General features: G+C 40.7%; 1 protein-coding gene across 1 annotated transcript; it reads right to left on the bottom strand.

The window, feature by feature from the left end:
- Window positions 1-8,040: 8,040 nt before the first annotated feature.
- On the bottom strand, window positions 8,041-14,903 carry B2M (beta-2-microglobulin). Its single transcript, XM_072808206.1, has 4 exons — window positions 14,169-14,903; window positions 10,391-10,666; window positions 9,557-9,582; window positions 8,041-8,555 (listed from the first exon to the last, which is right to left on the bottom strand). Exons 1-3 carry the CDS (start codon window positions 14,254-14,256, stop codon window positions 9,569-9,571), a joined length of 378 nt encoding a protein of 125 aa, XP_072664307.1. The 5' UTR covers window positions 14,257-14,903; the 3' UTR covers window positions 8,041-8,555; window positions 9,557-9,568.
- Between the last annotated feature and the right edge of the window lie 5,564 nt (window positions 14,904-20,467).

Raw genomic sequence — 20,467 nt, 5'->3', positions numbered from 1 at the left:
GGGGCATCTGGCTGGCTTAGTTGGTGGAGCATGCAACTTGATTTTAGGATTGTGGGTTTGGAACCCATGTTTGGTGTAGAGATTACTTAAATGTAAAGTCTTTTAAAAAATTAAAAGGGAAGCCTGGGTGGCTCAGTTGGTTAAGTGTCTGCCTTCAGCTCAAATCACGAACCCAGAGTCCTGGGATCAAGTCCTGCATTGGGCTCCCTGCTCAGGGGGGAGCCTGCTTCTCCCTCTCCCTCAGCCCTTCCTCCTACTTATGCTCTCTCTCTGTCAAATAAATAAGATCTTTTAAAAAATTAAAATAAAATAAAATAAAATAAACAAAAAATAAAAATCTCCTGGAAAGCTAACCATACCAAATTGAACACTAGTAACTGATATCTCTGGCTGGTGAAACTAACAAGATTTTTTTTTCCTTTCTGTTCATATAAACACCTTTAAAAAAAAAAAAACACCTTTTTTCTTTAAATAATGAACTATACTCAAATGATAAAAGTAGTAAAAATTAAAATCATATAAACATATGTAAATAATTTTTTTAAGTCTACTTTCAAGGGGTGCCTGGATGGTACAGTTGGTTGAGCATCGGACTCTTGGTTTCAGCTCTGGTTGTGATCTCAGGGTTATGAGATCAAGCCCCACTTTGGGTTCCGTGCTCAGCAATAGTCTGCTTAAAACTTGCTCTCCCTCTTCCTCTGCCCCTCCACCCTGTGCCCACATGTGCTCTCTTGCTCTCTCACTCTCTAGAATAAATAATAAATATATTTTTTTAAAGTCTATTTTCAATTGTTCCAAGGAAGATGGCCAAGTAGGAGGACTTTAAGCTCACCTCGTCCCACGGAAACAACTATAGATAACACTTAATCAGTGCAAATAAGAAAACGACCCAGAGACTGCCAAAACAAACACTATAACGAAGTATAGAGGAGAGGCCACATTGAAGAAGGTAGGAAAGGCAGAGATGAGGTGGGGAGCTAAGTGCCTGATTGCTGGAGGAAGGGAGCTTTGGGTGTGGTGAGGGAAGAGAAACAGACTCTTACACCGAGGAGCCTTGCACCTGGAAGAAGAAGCCCCAAAACATTTGGCTTTGAAAACCAAAGGGACTGAATTTCCTGAGTTCTTACAACCAGCATGACTTAAGTCCTGGAACTTTAAAAATCAGCAGTTTCAGCTCTAAGAGAGTGATAAGAAACTGAGTCCCTGGCCTTAAAGAGACAGCACAACAAACAACCTATGGAGATCAGAGATTGGGCATAGAAGCAGCAATTGGCACGTGCAGAAGAATGAAACTAGACCATTCTCTTACACCATACACAAAGATAAACTCAAAATGGATGAAAGATCTAAATGTGAGACAAGAATCCATCAACATCCTAGAGGAGAACACAGGCAACACCCTTTTGGAACTTGGCCACAGCAACTTCTTGCAAGATACTTCTTTGAAGGCAAGGGACACAAAAGCAAAAATGAACTATTGGGACTTAATCAAGATACAAAGCTTCTGCACAGCAAAAGAAACAGTCAACAAAACTAAAAGACAACCTACAGAATGGGAGAAGATATTTGCAAATGACATATCAGATAAAGGGCTAGTATCCAAGATCTATAAAGAACTTATAAACTCAACAGCAAAGAAACAAACAATCCAATCGTTTAATGGGCAAAAGACATGAACAGAAATTTCACAGAGGAAGACATAGACATGGCCAACAAGCACATGAGAAAATGCTCCGCATCCCTTGCCATCAGGGAAATACAAATCAAAACCACAATGCGATACCACCTCACACCAGTGAGAATGGTGAAAATTAACAAGACAGGAAACAACAATTGTTGGAGAGGACATGGAGAAAGGAGAACTCTCTTGCTCTGTTGGTGAGAATGTGAACTGGTATGGCCACTCTGGAAAACTGTGTGGAGGTTCCTCAAAGAGTTAAAATAGAGCTACCCTATGCCCCAGCAATTGCACTGCTGAGGATTTACCCCAAAGATACAGATGCAGTGAAAAACCGAGACACTTGCACCCCAATGTTTATAGCAGCAATGTCCACAATAGCCAAACTGTGGAAAGAGCTTTGGTGTCCATCGAAAAATGAATGGATAAAGAAGCTGTAGTATACAGTATACAATGGAATATTACTCAGCCACTAGAAATGACAAATAGCCACCATTTGTTTCAACGTGAATAGAACTGGAGGGTATTATGCTAAGTAAAGTAAGTCAATCGGAGAAGGACAAACATTATATGGTCTCATTCATTCAGGGAATATAAAAATAGTTAAGGGATTAAAGGGGAAAGGAGAGAAAATGAGTGGGAAATATCAGTGAGGGTGACAGAACATGAGAGACTCCTAACTCTGGGAAATGAACAAGGGGTGGTGGAAGGGGAGGTGGGCAGGGGGATGCAGTGGCTGGGTGACAGGCACTGAGGGGGGCACTTGGTGGGATGAGCACTGGGTTATATGGTATATGTTGGCAAATTGAACTCCAATAAAAAAATATACAAAAAAAAAAAAAGCAGCAATTGGAAAAATGCCTGGGGCATATGGGAGGGAGAATTATTCGTAAATCTCAGAGTTTGCTGAAGGACTTCTTCAGGAACAAATGAGCTGGCAAATGTCATTTCTCTCCCAGTGCCCTAGCACAAACACAGGGCCACCTGCAGAAACCAGCACAGCATTGGCATTCGCTACCTAACTGCTTATACCACACCCTGCCCCCTCTAGCTTGGCCTGATCCCATCCAAGCACTGCAGGTCCCATCCCCTAAAAGACTAGTGTAACCTTGTCAACATTGCGTATCTGGACTGCACATTTTGCAGGACCTCAGTCCTGTCAGTGAGCTGGCAGGTCACCTCCCATGAGGATGCACACATCTTGTTGAAACTGCCTGCCCCATCTTAGCAGCTGTGTATCCTCTGTGGAAAAGAACCAGCTTGTACAACTTGTGGGCTACAAGGCCCCTGCCTGCATATGCGTTGTGAAGCAGCCCCCTCCAGCCCTAGTCTCTGTGGCAGCTGCTCATCCCCTATGGAAAAGGATTGGCACCACCTGGCTAAAAATGTGCACCCTGCCCACTACTTTTAAAAGCAAGAGACATAGTTGACTTTCCTACCAAACAGAAACAGACACAGAGAGTTAGACAAAATGAGACAGATGAATAAGTAACAAATGAAAGAACAGGACAAAATTACAGCAAAAGACCTAAGCAAAATGGAGATAAGTAATATGCCTGACAGAGAATTTAAAGTACTGATCATAAAGATACTCACTAGACTTGAGAAAAGAGTGGAAGACAACAGTGAGGCCTTTAACAAAAAGAAAAAAGAACCAATCAGAGATAAAGAACACAATAATTGAAATTAAAAAAATACACTGGATGGAACAAATAACAGGTTAGAAGAAGCATAAGAACATATCAGCAATCAGGAAGACAGAGTAATGGAAACTAATTAAGCTGAGCAGGTGAGAGAAAAAAGTTATGCAAAATTAGAATGGACTTGGGGAACTTAGTGACTCCATCAAGTGTAATAACATTTGAATTATAGATATAGAGATCCCAGAAGAGAGAGAAAAGGGATCAGAAAATTTATTGGAAGAAATAATACCTGAAAACTCCCAAATTAGGGAAAGGAAACAGAAATTCAGATCCAGGAGGCACAGAGATCTCCCAACAAAATCAACCCAAAGAGGTCTACACAAGACACATAGTAATTAAAATAGGAAAAAGCAGTGATAAAGAGGAATTGTAAAAGCAGGAGGAGAAAAGAAAACACTTGATGTAAATACAAGGGAAACTTCGGAAGGCCAGATTGTTCAACAGAAACTGTGCAGGCCAGAATAAAGTGGCAAAATATATTCCAAATGCTGAAAGGGAAATAAATCTGTGTCCATTGATAGATGAATGGATAAAGAAGAGTGGCATAGACACACACACTGGAATATTATTTTGCCATAAAAAAGAAGAATGAAATCTTGCCATTTGCAACAACATGGATAGTTCTAGAAGAGTATAATGCTAAGCAAAATAAGCCAGAGAAATACAAATACCATATGATTTCACTCATGTGAAATTTAAGAAACAAAACAAATGAACAAAGGGAAAAAAAGAAAGAGATAAACTAAGAAACAGACTCAAGTAGAGAACAAACTGATGGTTACCAGAAGGGAGGTGGATGGGGGTGGGTGGGTGAAATAGGTGATGGGGATTAAGGAATGCACTTGTCATGGTGAGCATTGACTAATATATAGAATTATTGAATCACTATATTGTATACCTGAAATGAATATAACACTGTATGTTAACTACACTGGAATTAAATTTTTAAAAAAATAAAATTAAAATTAAAAACCTATTTTTATCTTACTCCTGCCATTTTAGTCCCTGCCCTTAGGTAAACATAGTTAAAAAATTATTGTATATATTTCTGGACCTTTTCCTCTGAGTGTATCTGCTTAAAGAGGTTGCAAGAAAAATGTAAGAGGCTAATATAGTTTGTTTTAAAATGTATAAAATCAAATCAGAAGTAGCACCTCAGTTTGGAATGCCTAAAACAGGCAAATGCTGGTGTTCTCAATGAGGGGTGAACATAATTGCCGCCACAGCTGCCAAGATGGATGAACAATACTTTTTCTTTATTTTCACTATTTGATGATGAAGAGGACAATTTTAGAACAATTCTAAAATCAAAAATTTAAAGATTTATATATTTATTGGGGCACTTGAGTGATACAGTCAGTTGGGTGACTCTTGGTTTTGGTTCAGATCATGATCTCAGGGTCTTGAGATTAAGCCCTACTAAGCTCAGCACAGAGTCTGCTTGAGATTTTTCTTTCCCTCTCCCCCAGCCCTTCCCCTGCCCCCACCTCACACTTTCTCTCTCTCTCATTCTCTCTCTCTCTCTCTCTCTCTCTCAAATAAATAATCGTTTATTTAAAAAAGATCTGAAAAGGCTACATACATGATTACAACTTTATGATATTCTGGATAAGGCAAAACTACAAAGATAGTAAAAAGATCAGTTGGTTGTCAGCACTTGGAGAGCAAAAGGAAGTTGGTGGGAGGAATGAATAGGCAACACATGGGATTTTTATTTTTTTTATTTTTTATTTTTTTATTTTTTTTTCACATGGGATTTTTAGAGCAGTGAAATACTCTGATAACGATGGATACATGTCATTATATATTTGTGCAAACCCACAGAACATACAACATCAAGAGGGAACTGTAAGGTAAAATATGGATTTTGGTGATAATACTATGTCAATGTAGATGGGGGTTTTGATAATAGAGGAGGCTTTGCATGTGTGGGGCTAGGGGATATATGGGAAATCTCTGTATCTTCCCTTCAATTTTGCTATGAATCCAAACTACTCTAAAAACATAAGGTTTTTCTTAATTGAAGTATAGTTGATATACAATGTTGTATTAGTTTCAGGTGTAGAACATGATTCAATAGTTCTATACATTATACAATCCTCACCACAGTAAGTGTAGTTACCATCACCATACAAAAGTATTATATTATTATTGATTATATTCTCTATGGTATATTTTTCATCCCCATGGCTTATTAATTTTATAGCTGGAAGTTTGTACCTCTTAATCACCTTCACCTATTTTGTCCAACCTTTCTCTTCCCCCTTCCCTCTGGCAACTGCCAGTTTATTCTGTTTTAGTCTGTTTCTGTTTTTTTTTTTAATTTCCAAATATAAATGAAATAATATGGTATTTGTCTTTCTCTGAATTATTTCACTTAGCATAATACCCTCTAAGTCCATTCATTTTGTTGCAAGTGGCTATCTTTTTTATGGCTGAGTAATATTCTAATATATATATATATTATATATATCATACACACATACACACACACACAGACACCCTGTATCTTCTTTATCCATTCATCTAGGGACTATGGGTGGACACTTAGGTTGTTTCCATAGCTTGACTATTATAAATAATACTGCAATAAACATAAGGATTCATATAACTTTTCAAAGTACTGTTTTCCTATTCTTTGGGCAAATGCCCAGCAGTGCTATTACTGGATTGTATGGTATTTCTATTTTTAACTTTTTGAGGAACCTCCATACTGTTTTCCATAGTGCTGCACTAATTTTTATCCTACCAACAGTGCACAAGGGTTTCCTTTTCTCCACATCCTCACCAATGCTTGTTGTTTCTTGTCTTTTTGAGAATAGCCATTCTGACTGGAATGAGGTGACATCTCATTGTAGTTTTTATCTGCATTCCCCTGCTGGGTGATGTTGAGCATTTTCTCATGTGTTTGTCATCTATACGTTTTTTTGTTTTTTGTTTTTTGTTTTTGAAAAAATGTCTATTTAGGTCTTTTGGCCATTTTTTAATCAGGTTTTTTTTTTAGTTGTATGAATGCTTTATTTATTTTGGATATTAACCCCTGATCAGATATATCATTTGCAAATATCTTCTGCCATCTAGAAGGTTGCCTTTTGCTTTGTTGATGGTTTCCTTCATTGTGCAAAATCCTTTTAGTTGGATATAATCCCAATTGCTTATTTTTACTTTTGTTTTCCTTGCCTCAGGAAAGATATCCAGAAAAATATAGCCAAGGTCAATGTCCAAGAAATTATTGCCTATGTTTTCTTTTAGGAGTTTTATGGTTTCAGGTCTGACACTTAAGTCTTTAATCCATTTTGAGTTTACTCGTGTACAGTGTAAGAAAGTGATCCAGTTTTCCCAACACCATTTATTGAAGAGACTGTTTTCCCCATTGTATATCACTTCCTTGTCATAGATTAATTGACCATATAATCATGGGTTTATTTCTGGCCTCTCTCTTCTGTTCCATTGGTCTATGTGCCTATTTTTGTGCCAGTACCATACTGTTTTGATTACTGTAGTTTTGTAGTATATCTTGAAATCTGGAATTGTGATATCTTCAGTTTTGTTCTTTCTTAAGGCTGCTTTGGCTATTTGAGGTCTTTTGTAGTTCCATACATATTTGAGGATTTTTGTTCTAGTTCAATGAAAAATGCTATTGATATTTTGATAGGGATTCCTTTTGAATCTGTAAGTTGCTTTGTGTAATATGGGCACTTTAACAATGTCAGTTCTTCTAATTCATGAGCATGCTGTATCTTCTATTTGTGTCATCTTCAATTTCTTTCATTAATGTCTCATAGTTTTCAGAATACAGGTCTTTTACTTCCTTGATGAAATTCATTCTTAGTAGCTTACTCTTTTTTTTTTTTTAGCTTACTCTTTTTAATGCAATTATAAATGGGATTGTTTTAATTTTTCTTTCTCCTACTTCATTGTTAATGTATAGAGCATAAGGTCTTAATTTTGCTTTATTTTTTTATTTTTTTAAATTTTGCTTTAAAGATTTTATTTATTTTAGAAATAGAGAGCATGCATGTGCACAAGTAGAGGCAGGGTGGTGGTGTGGCTAAATAAACAAATGCACAAAGCTGGTCATCATGTATAAACTATATTTTAAAACTAAAAAATCCAGTATTTTTCATTCAAAGTTTATCTATTGCTTGCTAAAATATGAGATCCTCCAGATACTTTTGTTGTGCCCATTCCTTGTGTCTTGGCCAGGAACAGAAAGAACACTGGCTAAAAGACAGAGGCATGGGGGGATCCCTGGGTGGCTCAGTGGTTTAGCGCCTACCTTCAACCTAAGGCGTGATCCTGGGATCCCGGGGTCGAGTCCCACATCGGGCTCCCTGCATGAGCCTGCTTCCCCTCTGCCTATGTCTCTGCCTCTGTCTCTCTCATGAATTAATAAATAAAATCTTTAAAAAAAGAAAAGAAAAGAAAATGACAGAGGCATGGTCACACAGTGGACCACTGTTGTCACCCTAAGTCACTTAATTTCCCTGGGATCCTATTATTCATCTGTAAAATGCAGATCACTAAGGCCCTTTTCACTGTGAGTCAAGCCCTGTATAACAGGGGTTTACACTCTTTTCCAAAGGATGTTTGAAGACTGTTTTCCTGTTTGAAAACAAAGGGGTAAGAGAGGGACTGATATACAAGAAACTGAACATGTCAAGTTTTACCATTGTTTTAATTATTGAAACAAAATTAACGTAAGTAGAATCATGTGCAACAGTGTCTCTAACATATGGAAGAGGTAAATATGAATTTTATACAATAAGGTATATTATCCACTGTAACAAATTTCCAATAATTTGGCATTTATCTTTCAAAAAATGTCTCCCAAATTCTAAGCAAAGTATGCAAATTGGAGATTAACTCTAAACAGGCATAATTATCTTCTTATCCAGTTTTTCTGAAGAGACTGAAGAGTTCAGGTCTGACCAAGATATTGATGGTGAGTATGAGAATTCTCTCCTCCGTATCTCTAAGCTTCCAGCCCCACAACTATAGCTACTGGCCCAGATAGGTCAAGCATAGTGACACAGTGCCCAATGTAGAATTAACAACTAGATTGTATTTGTATTTGTTTCAATATAACTTTATGATTAAAGCATAAAAACCTATCAGCATGAAGAAAAACCAAAGCATTTGGGATTAGTTCAATAAATGCATCATCTTCAAAGCTGAAAAAAAGAAAATAGATTTGTTAGCAATACATTTATTTAGATTATAGATTGCACCACCAAATTTGTCTAACTTCTGCTGTGTAAATCACTGTTTGTAAAAGAAATAGCTGCAGACAATTTTCCAAACCCATTATAAAGAGCATATCCCATTAATTTATCCCCTTGGCTCTCTCACAACCTTAGAGGAAAAAATGCTGGTATAGAGTTCAGATCCTGGCCCTCCCATTTAGTAACTGTGTGATTCCAGGCAGGTCACTCAAACTCTCTGATGCTCTGTCAAGTTAATTTCCCTATGCTAGAATGTAACAGGAAATTTGAATAGGTTTTTAGTACCATGGTACCCAGTAGAGATGAATTTCACTGAAAAGCTGGATTTTTTACCTCTGGACTCCAACCAACAATGCAGAGAAGTACAATTCCTCCCCCTTTCACACTGCTTGAAGTTTCTATAGATACATGTATTATAGTATCCTTACATTGCATTACAACAGTCTGTTTCCATTTCTCTCCTTTGTTGGACTAGGAGCCTCTAGAAGGCAAACAGTGCCCACACACTGAAGCTAAACAAGAGATTGAAGGAATGGGTATCTGTAAAAACCATGTCACTCCTGTCTTGGGGCTGAATAATAAAGCAACTGCTATGCAAAGGAAGAGAACAATTCATTTCTGAAGGCCCAGAGATGCCCACCATAGAAATGGATGAAGAAAGATCAAATCCTCACAACTAGTGTGGGTAACTTGGCTGCCTCTACCACATTACAGTGCCCCAACAGCTCCTCTGACTGTGTGGAGGGCTAGTGACACTGGCAGCATTAGACCGTTCTCATGCTACTCCACAGGAAAAGAAAATGTATTCCCTGGAGGATTCTTGCTTATCTGCTGAAATGCCACCCTAATTAATGTCTTCCCTATAATGAGGGTTATCCTACAAGGTTGTCTATAAATAGTCCCCAGGACAGTCAAACAAGAAAAGTATTTTCTTAAGGTTAGAAACCTACCTGTGATGCTAGTCAGTTGTCTCGGTCTACAAAAAAGAAAACCAAGAAAGACAGTAAGTTTTACTTTTAAGATATTATGTATCAACAAATATCTAAAACTTATAAATGAGGCTGTTAGAATAGCCTGCTGTCCCTAACTATGAATACCCAGTAAGTCCCAACCTTGCCTTCTAGTCTCAGATCCCAACCCAGCTGCGAGTACCAAACAAGATACTAGGATAGCAGATCATACAAAGGCCTGTGGCTCCCTGAGACTTTTGATGGTTGTAAGTATCCATGAGGCTGTCAGGAAAGCCCAAGGCAGCCAGTTAGGTAAGAAACACTGGGAGTTTGGGACATCTGGGTGGCTCAGTGGTTGAGCACCTGCCTTCAGCCCAGAGCATGATCCTGGAGTTCCGGGATCAAGTCCCACATCGGGCTCCCTGTGTGGAGCTGTTTTTCCTCTGTGTGTCTCATGAATTAATAAATAAAATCTTAAAAAAAAAAAAAAAAAAGAAAGAAAGAAGGAAATAAATAAATAAATAAATAAATAAATAAATAAATAAATAAATACTGGGGGTTCATGTGCATTTGTGCAGGTGCTGGCTGCAGGCTGCTACTTCTCCCTGCTCTTGCTGCAGGAAAACTGTTTCAGGCATCATGCTGTGCTGAGGTCTCTCAGCAGGTCCCACTTAAGCAGAGCTTTATAGTTAGTGTTCCCTGCCAATCCCAGCATGCGTTTTTTTTGTTGTTGTTGTTTTGTTTTTTTGTTTTTTTAAACATCAAAGTAGCTTTAAGCTGTGCCTGTGCTCAGATACAATTGTTAGTAGCTGAGGAAAGAACATAGAAACTTACCCCACTTAACGATCTGGGGCTCACTGAGAGTAACATGCTTTACACGGCAGCTAAACTCATCCTGCTCATTGGGAGTGAATTCAGTGTGGACCAGAAGATAGAAGGTCCAGTCCTTGCTGAAAGACAGGTCTGTCTGTTCTGCTTTCATCTCCTTTCCGTTCTTCAACAAATCAATTTCAATCTCTGGTGGATGGAACCCTGACACGTAGCAGTTCAGGAAATTTGGCTTTCCATTCTCTGCTGGGTGTCGTGAGTACACTTGAATCTTTGGGGGATCTGTGGGACATGAGGGAAAGACAAATGAAAATTGCAGAGTATTTCACCTGGGGCTACCTTGGTCTAAAGTTAGATCAGGCAACAAATGTTTAAATTTGATCATTGAGGGACGCCTGGGTGGCTCAGGGGTTGAGCGCCTGCCTTTGGCCCAGGGTGTGATCCTGAAATCCTAGGATCGAGTCCAACGTCGGGCTCCCTGCATGGCGCCTGCTTCTCTCTCTGCCTGTGTCTCTGCCTCTCTGTGTGTCTCTCATGAATAAATAAATAAAATCTTTTAAAAAAAATTTGATCATTGATTTGTCCTAATTCCATTTCCACTCTGGCCAAATGAGGTTCCACTTTTCCAAAAGGCTACCTCCATTTTGAGGGATAAACCATGCCTTAATATCTTTTTCACATAATTGTTCTACTCATGGCTTTTTGTTTGTTTCTAGCAGGTTTCTAATAGTATCATCTTCTATTTCTGGAGTTTGTGCCAAAGAATCTTAAAGATTCATAAATCTTTAAGAACTTTTCTGTAGAGACTCTCAAGAACTTTTGATGGATTCTTAGCACCCATATAATTCCTCTACACATCTCACAAGAGTTCTCATGATTTGGCCCCAATCTCTTTTTTAAACTTCACTTCTCACTTCACACACTCTCCAAATATTTTTTTTCTTTTTAATGTTTACTCCTTTCCTTTTTAGTTCATGCTCCTGTCTAGATCCCCACCCATCTGACTTCTCAATATGTATTAAGTGTCTGGCACACAGCAATTGCTCTGTAAATGGCAGATTATTATTATTATTACTTCAAACAAAATGCCTACAGAAGCCAGAAATACCATAAATGAGTGAATTGGGCTGGGTAAGAACAATAGGGAAGGGTGATGACTGTGCAAATGAGAAAGAACATACTCTCTGTCGTGACCAAAGTAAAGTGTGCAAGACTGGGATCTGCATTTTTAACGAGTACCCTTAAGTGATGGCTATAACTAGCCATATTGGGAATACATTGCTGTAGAACAATAGTTTCCAAAATGGAATGCATAACTTAGACCATCCCTGGGGATAAGGAAAGAAGCTATCATAAACTCCATTTCTATATTTTTCATCCAGTGAAGAGAAGTGTTACTGTTACTAAATGAAGATTGACACTAAAGTGTCTAATTCACTTTTAAATACAGGGATCCCTGGGTGGCGCAGCGGTTTAGCGCCTGCCTTTGGCTCAGGGCGTGATCCTGGAGACCCGGGATCGAATCCCACGTCAGGCTCCTGGTGCATGGAGCCTGCTTCTCCCTCTGCCTATGTCTCTGCCTCTCTCTCTCTGTGTGTGTGACTATCATAAATAAATGAAAAAAAAATTAAAAAAAAATAAATAAATACACATACATGCAGTGTATATGGTTACTAAAGGGCAGCAACTCTGTGTCCTGCAGGTGGTGGGGAAGAGGAGTACTAGGCTACTCTGACCAGGTCTATCTGTCTAGAAACACCCTATCATAAAAGGAAAGGTCACCAGCCCCACTAGGAACTAGACTGGTGATCCCAAAGAAGCCCTGATTTTTTTTTTCCCATAAAGTTAAAAGTGAAGACAAATCAGATCGTTCTTTGTATCAGAACTTCTAATAATTAGAACACAATATATGCCACAAGAGTCAGAGTACAGGTTCATCAGGCCTAGAATTCTCTCTTTGAGGGAGGCAGGCAGGGTTCTGCAAAAATATCACAATAATCTCTTCTAAGAGGAGGACGCATATCAGACAAGACCTGGGTTTGAATTTGAATTCAGCCCCTTACTGTTTCTGTGACTTTGGGACAGTTAGTTGAGCTTCTGAAGCTTAACTGAAAAGTCAATTTATGTCTACAGTGAAACAAAACTCACACATGGGACAGAGCAAAAAACAGACCCCCAGAGGCAATCACCACTACCCTTTTCTTGTGTATCTTCTAGAAGTGATTTATTCATGGCATGTATTACTTTGGAAATTTTCAAATTCAGATTTTTCTTTTAATATCAGCTTGTTATTTTTAAAAAGATTTCTATGAAAAAATAAATAAAATAAATTTAAAAAAATAAAAAGATTTCTATGGTCACCCGCAAATATCAATAGTGGCATCTGTGCTTTATTTTGTAAATAGATTATAAATTAAATACCTTTTTTTCATGAGCAAAATACCCCCGCTTCACAGAGGCTTTTGTGAGGGGGAAAATATGAGGCTTCTGGCATATTGCAGGATATTTTAGAACGTGCTCAGGATCTACAGCGTCCCTGACGGGCGACCTGGGCAACCAAGTTGATGGCCATTATCACTGGTTTTACAATCCTCGCCTGGTAAACCTTTGCTTTTTTCAAAACTGAAAGTAGAAGCTTAGTTCATCTTGGAAAGAACCAGGCAAAGAGCCAAAGAGGAAGAGCCCTCTGTGAAGAAAAGACAAAGGGCTCCTGGCTCTCTAGCCTCCTGCCAAAACCCTAACACCCGACGGCGAGGAGGAGATGCTGAAAAACCGCAAAGATCGCAGCCAAAGGGCGCCACGCCCGCAAAAAGCCCAGGTCCCGCTCGACTCTCTGCCGTTTTCCCCCCGTTTTTCCCCGGTGTTGTGTGATGAAGTTGCTTAAACTTTTGGTGTCTCGGGATCCCCGGGGGGCTCAGCCCGGGGCGTGATCCCGGGGTCCGGGGATCGAGTCCCGCATCGGGCTCCCTGCGTGGAGCCTGCTTCCCCCTCTGCTGTGTCTCTGCCTCTCGCTCTCTGTCTCTCAAGCATAAAAAAAATTAAAAATAAAAATTAAAAAAAAAAAAAAGCCTGTTGGTGTCTCAGTTTCCTTATCCTGGAAATGCCGGTGATCGTAAGCATTGTATGGACATCGTAGTCTCGGAATCAAACGACTTAAAGCACAAAACGTCCCCAGCAGGCTCCCTATCAATGACGACGTGCCCTTAGGACTGTTAAAAGCGACAAGTAACAGCAACCAGGGAATTAATGAAGTCCGGGCGCTTTGCAGCCCCTCAAGACAGTTCACGAAACCCACGTGCGGATTCCCCCGCCGCGGTGCCGCCGCGCAAGTGTGGGGGTGTTCGGGGGGCGGGCGCGGGCGCGGGGGGAAGCCCGAGGCGGCGGGATCCGAGCCGAGCGGGGCCCGCGCCGCGCCGCCCGCGAAGCCCAGACTGACGCCCCGGCCCTGTCACCGCGCGGGACTCGGCGTCCGCAGGACCCGCGCTCCCAGGCAGCTGCACCCGGGGAGCGAGGTCCCGCGGAAGGGAAACTCGCCCCACCTCGGTCGCCCCGAAACCTGTCACCACCCGGAAACTGTGTGCCGACCCGCCGGGGCCCCGCGCGCCCCCTCTCCCCAAGCGGAAGGCGAGAGGCCGGCGCCCGGCCGACCCCGCTCCACCGCGGCGAGCCCCAGGTCGGAGGGAGCGGCGGGGAGGCGCGGCGGGTGAGCGTCGGCGCCGAGGGTGCCAGCGAGACGCGCGCCGGGGAAGGGCCGGGGCAGGGCCGGGGCAGGGCGGACACTCACGCTGCACGGCATCCAGGCGGCACGCAGCGAGGAGGATGAGGAGCAAGGCCAGGAAACCAGCCGTCGCCAGCGCGGGGCGCGGAGCCATGGCCGCAGAGCGCCGGAGACTGGGCCGCCCGCCCGCCGCGCCGCCGCTATATAGTCGGGCGCGCCCCGCCAATCGGGGCCCTCCCGGCCGGCGCTGTCACTCGTCTCCTAGCGCGCGAGGCCCAGCCAGGTTAGAGAGAGGGACGCTCCCGTTTTCAGTTTCATTTCCCATAAAGTCTCGTGATTCTAAGAAGGCCTGGTCTGGCCCGAGTGGGTGGTTCTGCTGCCTGTGACCCCGCGCGCTCCTACTGGGGAGCACGGCAGAGCTCGCGGCGGGGGCCTCCCACCCTAGCACTCTGGGCTGCATCTACCTCGGTGCGGCCTCCTGCCCGGGGGACCCTCCAGCCCTCCAGCCTCAGAACGACTTCTTGCCATGTCCCGGACGGGGCCCACCTGAGGACCTGTGCTTTCCATTCGAGAAGACCCAAGCCCAGAAAGATGAAGGGAGTGGACAAAGGATGAATGGTGCAGGGCAGAATAAGAACTTCAATTAAGGGCAGCCCGGGTGGCTCAGCGGGTTAGCGCCGCCTTCAGCCCGGGGTGGGATCCTGGAGATCCGGGATCGAGTCCCGCGTCGGGCTCCCTGTGTGGAAGCTGCTTCTCCCTCTGCCTGTGTCTCTCTGTCTCTCATGGATAAATAAATAAAATCTTTAAAAAAGAGAGAGAGAGAGAACTTTGATTAATAACTACGGCCCAGGAATTTAATGTAGGGTTTCTGGATTCTTTGGGCGAGAAAAGTAGTCCAGGAACCCCGAAGCCTTCTGAGGACAGCTCAGAGACCGTCCAGAGTGGACAAGGACCTCCTTACTTACTGAATTCCTTCAGGCAAAAGAGTCTGTTTGTAAATAAGGCCCCTTGCCAAGCAATTCTTCTCTGTATCTTCCTGCCATTGTTAGGTAATTTTCTTTGTTTTGTTGATTTGTAGGGAAACCAACCACTGACGGCAAAAGCCATAACCGCCTAGAGTGTACAGACCCCTTCGGTACATCATCCCTGCCAGTTACCATACTAGAAGGCTTGGCACATAATTGGTATTTGGTAAATGAAATGAATGAATGAATGAGTAGTTGAATGAATAAACAAACCAGTAAATATGGGAATAAACAGTAGGAAATTGGATTTACCCCATTAATTTTTATGGATAAGGGAAAATAAAAACTGAAACTAGGACTCAAACTCTCCTGACATTGCATTCATGCTTTAGACACTTGGAAGATAAGGGCTTTGAAATTGTAGTGAGAATTGGGATTGCATCATCCATGGGCTCAGCCAAAGAAGTCAAACCTACTGACTGTAAGAACATAATAATGTCAGACCCCTTAAGAGAACCTAAACCTTAGAGATACCATGAAAAAGATGCTGACATCACGTGGCAGCTGAGTTCTCCAGTCTGTCGATGGAACAGTGAGGAGAGGAAGTGAACCTTGGGAGTGAGAGGACAGAGATCTTGGAAAACACCATGGTTTTCAGTTAAAAGGAGTTGGGTTGTGATTCCCCGAGGAAACAACAAATACGTTATATATTTCTTTTACATATTTTTAGACCTTGTAATAACCCCTATTGTGGAAGCTATGTCTGAACTAGAAAAAGTAGAATAATCTCCACAGACCTAATGAAATGAGATAATGCACAGAAAGCCTCACACAGTTCCTCACAGAGTGTTCTGTTTAACAAGTGTACTATAATTATTGATGTTATTTACCTAGTTTTCCTTCCAGCTGTATCGATAATTCTCTTGAAATATAATTGTTATGCATAAAGTTATGAGTAAAGACATTCTTGCTTCTCCCATTTGTTTGTTTGTGTTTTTAAACTCATTTAAGGCTCCTAAGGCCTGAAATGTTCATATTTAATTGTTTTCTAGTGCCCTGGGAGTATAGGAAGACACAGGGCTATTTTTCACCTCTAAATTCTCTGTTTACTATATCACAGAGAAATACGATACTTAACATTCATTACAGATAGATTCTGATCTATTCACTTAGAAAACCAACTTAAAAAGCAATTTTAAAATACAGCAAAGGCAGTGAAAAGTATATTTTTCAGTTTTCTGTGTTTGGGGAACTCCTATATTTTTCTTAAATTTCCATTTATGACATGCTTTTGAATAGTGAGAATGAAGAATATTTTTGAATATAAAGCTTTAAAAAATTATTTATTTATTTATTTGAGAGAGAGAGAGCCCAGGGAGGGGGGTAGCAGAAGGAGAGGGAGAGAGCATCCCAAGCAGACTCTGTGCTGAGTGTGGAGACTGATATGGGACTCCATCTCACAACCCTGAGATTGTGACCTGAGCCAAAACCAAGGGTCAGATGCTTAATTGACTGTACCACCCAGGCACCCCAAAACTTTTTTTTTTAATTGAGAGCACTGTTTGTTTATTAGGGTAAACTTGTGGAAATCTACAATTTAATGTTATCTCTCAGTTGTGGGAAAAACAGCTGGATTTTCTTTCTTTTTTTTTTTTCCTATATGACCATCCTAAATTTTTTTTTACAATGAATGTTTATTCAAAATAGAAAATATTTCAGGGTGCCTGGGTGGCTCGGTCAGTTAAGTGCCTGACTCTTGGTTTCAGTTCAGGTCATGATCTCAGGGTCATGAGATCAAGTCTTGAGTTGGGCTCCATGCTCATTGAGGAGTCTGTTTGAAGATTCTCTCTCTCTCTCTTTCTCAAATAAATAAAATAATTATTTAAAAAAATAGTAAATATTTTCAAGAATGTGGAAGAACTGGAATTCTCATAACCTCCTAATGGGAATGTAAAATGATAAAATCACTTTGGAAAATAATTTGACAGTTTCTTAAAAAGTTAAACATATATTGGCCTTATGATCCAGATATTCTAAGTATTTACCCAAGGGAAAATAAAAGCATATGTTTATACAAAAATCTGTACACAAAAATCCATAGCAGCTTTATTTGTAATAGCCAAAAGCTAGAAACAATCCAAACATCCATCAACAGATGACTGAATAAACAAATTGTGGTTATACCTATTGAGTGGAATGCTATCAGCAATAAGCAAGGAATGAAGTACTGACATACACAACAACACAGATGAAAATAATTATGCCAAATGAAAGAGGCCAGACAAAAAAGAGTATATTCTGTATGATTCTGTTTGTATAAAACTCTAGAAAAGACAGACTCGTCTATGTAACAGAAAGCAGATGAGTGGTTTTGGGAAAGTACAGAGTAGGAGAGAGGAGCATAAAGAAACTTTAGGGTTGATGGACAGGAGTTTATCTTGAGTTTGATGATGATTTCATGGATGTATACATATTTTAGAACTTACTAAACTGTATATTTTAAGTGCAATTTATTGTATGTCAATTATACCTGAGTAAAGCTGCTGAAAAAAAAAAAAAAAAAGCACAGATACCTGTATTGTTGTTAGGCAAAAGAATAATGAACTACTTGAACAAAAAGAAAAAGAATGGTACTAAAGTGGGAAGAAAATAGGAATAGGTTAAATCTCAAATGAGCTGGCTTGCACCTGAGTGGATTTCAATCAGCAGTTTTCTGAGATGGGCCCATCCAAACAGCCAGAAAAGCTAGGTCCTCTCTAGAGGAGAATGCCAAGCATAGGTAGGACATTTGTGCCAGGGCTTTTTCAAATGTTATGTCATTAATCCCTTGCAGTTCAAAGTGTGGTCTATACATCACTGGCATCAGCAAAATCTAGGATTTCTTAGAAATGCAGGCTCTTGGGCCTATCCCAGACCTATTAAAACAGTCTGCATTTTAATAACATTCTGATTGATCCATATACAAATTAAAGTTTGTGAAGCTGCTAACCCAAACCACACAACAATCTAGAAGGTAGGTGTTACTTTCGTTTACAGATAAGGAGATAGAAAAGTAAGATTCTTGCCCACCTTCATACTAGGCTGGGATTCAAATACTAGTCCATCTGAATCCAACAGCCCCATAATTTCCACTAGAAAATCACTTTCAGAAAGGGGTTCATAGGAAGGATTTGTTGGTTGGCTTGAAGATCTGGGCAATGGTTAAAAGCATAGAAGGTATATGCACATGATAGAAAATTGGAACATACTAAAAACTATAAAGAAGAAAATTAGGGGTACCTGGGTGGCTCAGTTGGTTAAGCATCTGCCTTCTGCTCGGGGTCATGATCCCAGCATCTTGGGATCAAGCCCTGAGTCTAAGAGTCTGCTTCTCCCTCTGCCCCTCCTCCACTCATGCTCTTACGCTCACTCTCTCTCTCTCAAATAAAAAAATAAAATCTTTAAAAAAATTAAAACTGGTAATCCTACAACCCAGAGATGACTATTATTAAATGGTTTAATTAAAGGAGTTTGAAGGTTGTTGCCTGCTCAAAAGTGCATCCTAGTTACATCTGTCTGGGGACTGGAAGTCCTCAATCTTTTGTGTTAAATTCCATTAAACTGAGCAAATGTCAGTTAAGTGCAGGCTTTGTGGAAAGCACTGTAACAATAAAGCAGAAGGGTACAACAGACTGCCCACCAGGAGATTCCCATCTTGAGTTAAAATCAGCACAATAATTAATTTGTTAGCACCCACTGCTGATTGACTTCTCAGATTTGAGAGATGTTACTAATGGACAACAGGCCCAGAGGAAATGGAACACAGAGTGGGAGTCTTTTTTTTTTTTTTTTTTTGATAGCTACTAAGTCAGACACCATACATAGAAAAAATACTTCACAAGATCCATGTAAAGTAAATTCTATTATCACTATTTGAGGGAGAGTACATGGGAAGACTCAGTAGAGCTGAGATATCTGATTCATGGAGAATCTGCCTCAGGCTTATGTCTCAATTGCCAATTTGTTTTTACTGGGAAAACCATAGACATTTGGTATTAAAAACATCCAGCAGTAGAGATCTATAAAATCCCAATTTCTCTCAAATCTTCTTCACAGTAGTAACCACAATATTTAAAGTACTTTTTATTTTTAATTATAAGCCCAACACATGAACATATGCCCATTGGCATTAGATTAGAGCAAAATTAAAAGTTCTCTGATCTCTTATCTCACTCTCCTCCCCTCAGACACCATCATTAAGGTGTGGTGCTTACCCTGCTCTGGATATATGTTGCATATAGTTTGGAAAGTGAGGAATTTTTAAATTATAACTACAAAGACTATTGCAGTTTGGAACACAGCACCCACTATAAGAGGGATTAGAGGCAACATCAGCTGTCAGCTTAGATGAAAAAAGGGTTAAGTAAATGCAGAAGCCAAAAGCCCCTAACAGCGTGGGAGCAACCCCAGGAGTCAAGGATTGGGCACCATCCCTGGGAGTATTACACCCAGTGACTAAGTTATTGATACAGCCTCTTCTCAACAGGTCCTACCATCTGCATCTCAGTTTCTATTTGAAAACTACAGAATGCTGGGGCACCTGGCTGACTCGTTCAGTTAAGTATCTGCCTCCAGCTCAGGTCATGATCTCAGGGTCCTAAGATGGCGTTCTGAGTCAGGGCTCCTTCTCAGCAGGAAGTCTTCTCCTTCTCCCTTTGCCTCTGCCTCTCCCTCACTCCCTATCTATCCCTCACCTCATGGGAGCTCTCTCTCAAATAAATACATGAAATATTTTTTTAAAAACCTGCAGAATTTTTTTTAAAGATTTTATTTATTTATTCATGAGAGACACACAGAGAGAGGCAGAGACAGAGGCAGAGGGAGAAGCAGGTGTGTGACTATCATAAATAAATAAAACTTAAAAAAATTTGGGTCATTCTATACATACGAACTGAACTTGATTATTTTCATTTAACAATATAGCTATTTTCTATGTCATTATGTACAGAACTGGTTTCTTATTGCTAGCGATTTTAATTTTTTAAAAAATTTTTATGATAGTCACAGAGAGAGAAAGAGAGAGAGAGAGAGAGGCAGAGGGAGAAGCAGGCTCCATGCACCGGAAGCCCGACGTGGGATTCGATCCCAGGTCTCCAGGATCAGGCCCTGGGCCAAAGGCAGGCGCTAAACCACTGCGCCACCCAGGGATCCCTTGCTAGCGATTTTAGACTTTTCACCATATCATAATTTGTGGTAGGCAGAATAAAGCCCCACCCACCCAGATGTTCACGTCTTAGTCAATGTGAATGGTGTAAGGGACTTTGCATCTTCCCTGGAGAGGGGGAAATTATCAGGAAAGACAGATTCTCCTCTAGAGCCTCTAGAAAGGAAAGCAGCCCTGCCTTAATGTTAACCCCCTGG

Source organism: Canis lupus, chromosome 32, assembly GCF_048164855.1.
Source record: "Canis lupus baileyi chromosome 32, mCanLup2.hap1, whole genome shotgun sequence".
NCBI classification, from domain to species: Eukaryota; Metazoa; Chordata; class Mammalia; order Carnivora; family Canidae; genus Canis; species Canis lupus.
Note: the sequence above shows the minus strand (reverse complement) of the source record. Positions and strands in the feature narration are given on the sequence as shown.

Bases quoted from the DNA above. Each gene is read 5' to 3' on its own strand.
- B2M (XM_072808206.1), bottom strand. From the start codon at position 14,256: ATGGCTCCGCGCCCCGCGCTGGCGACGGCTGGTTTCCTGGCCTTGCTC. The intron at 10,667-14,168 runs GTGAGTGTCCGC...CATGTCCCACAG, and splicing joins CCGCCTGGATGCCGTGCAGC to ATCCCCCAAAGATTCAAGTG.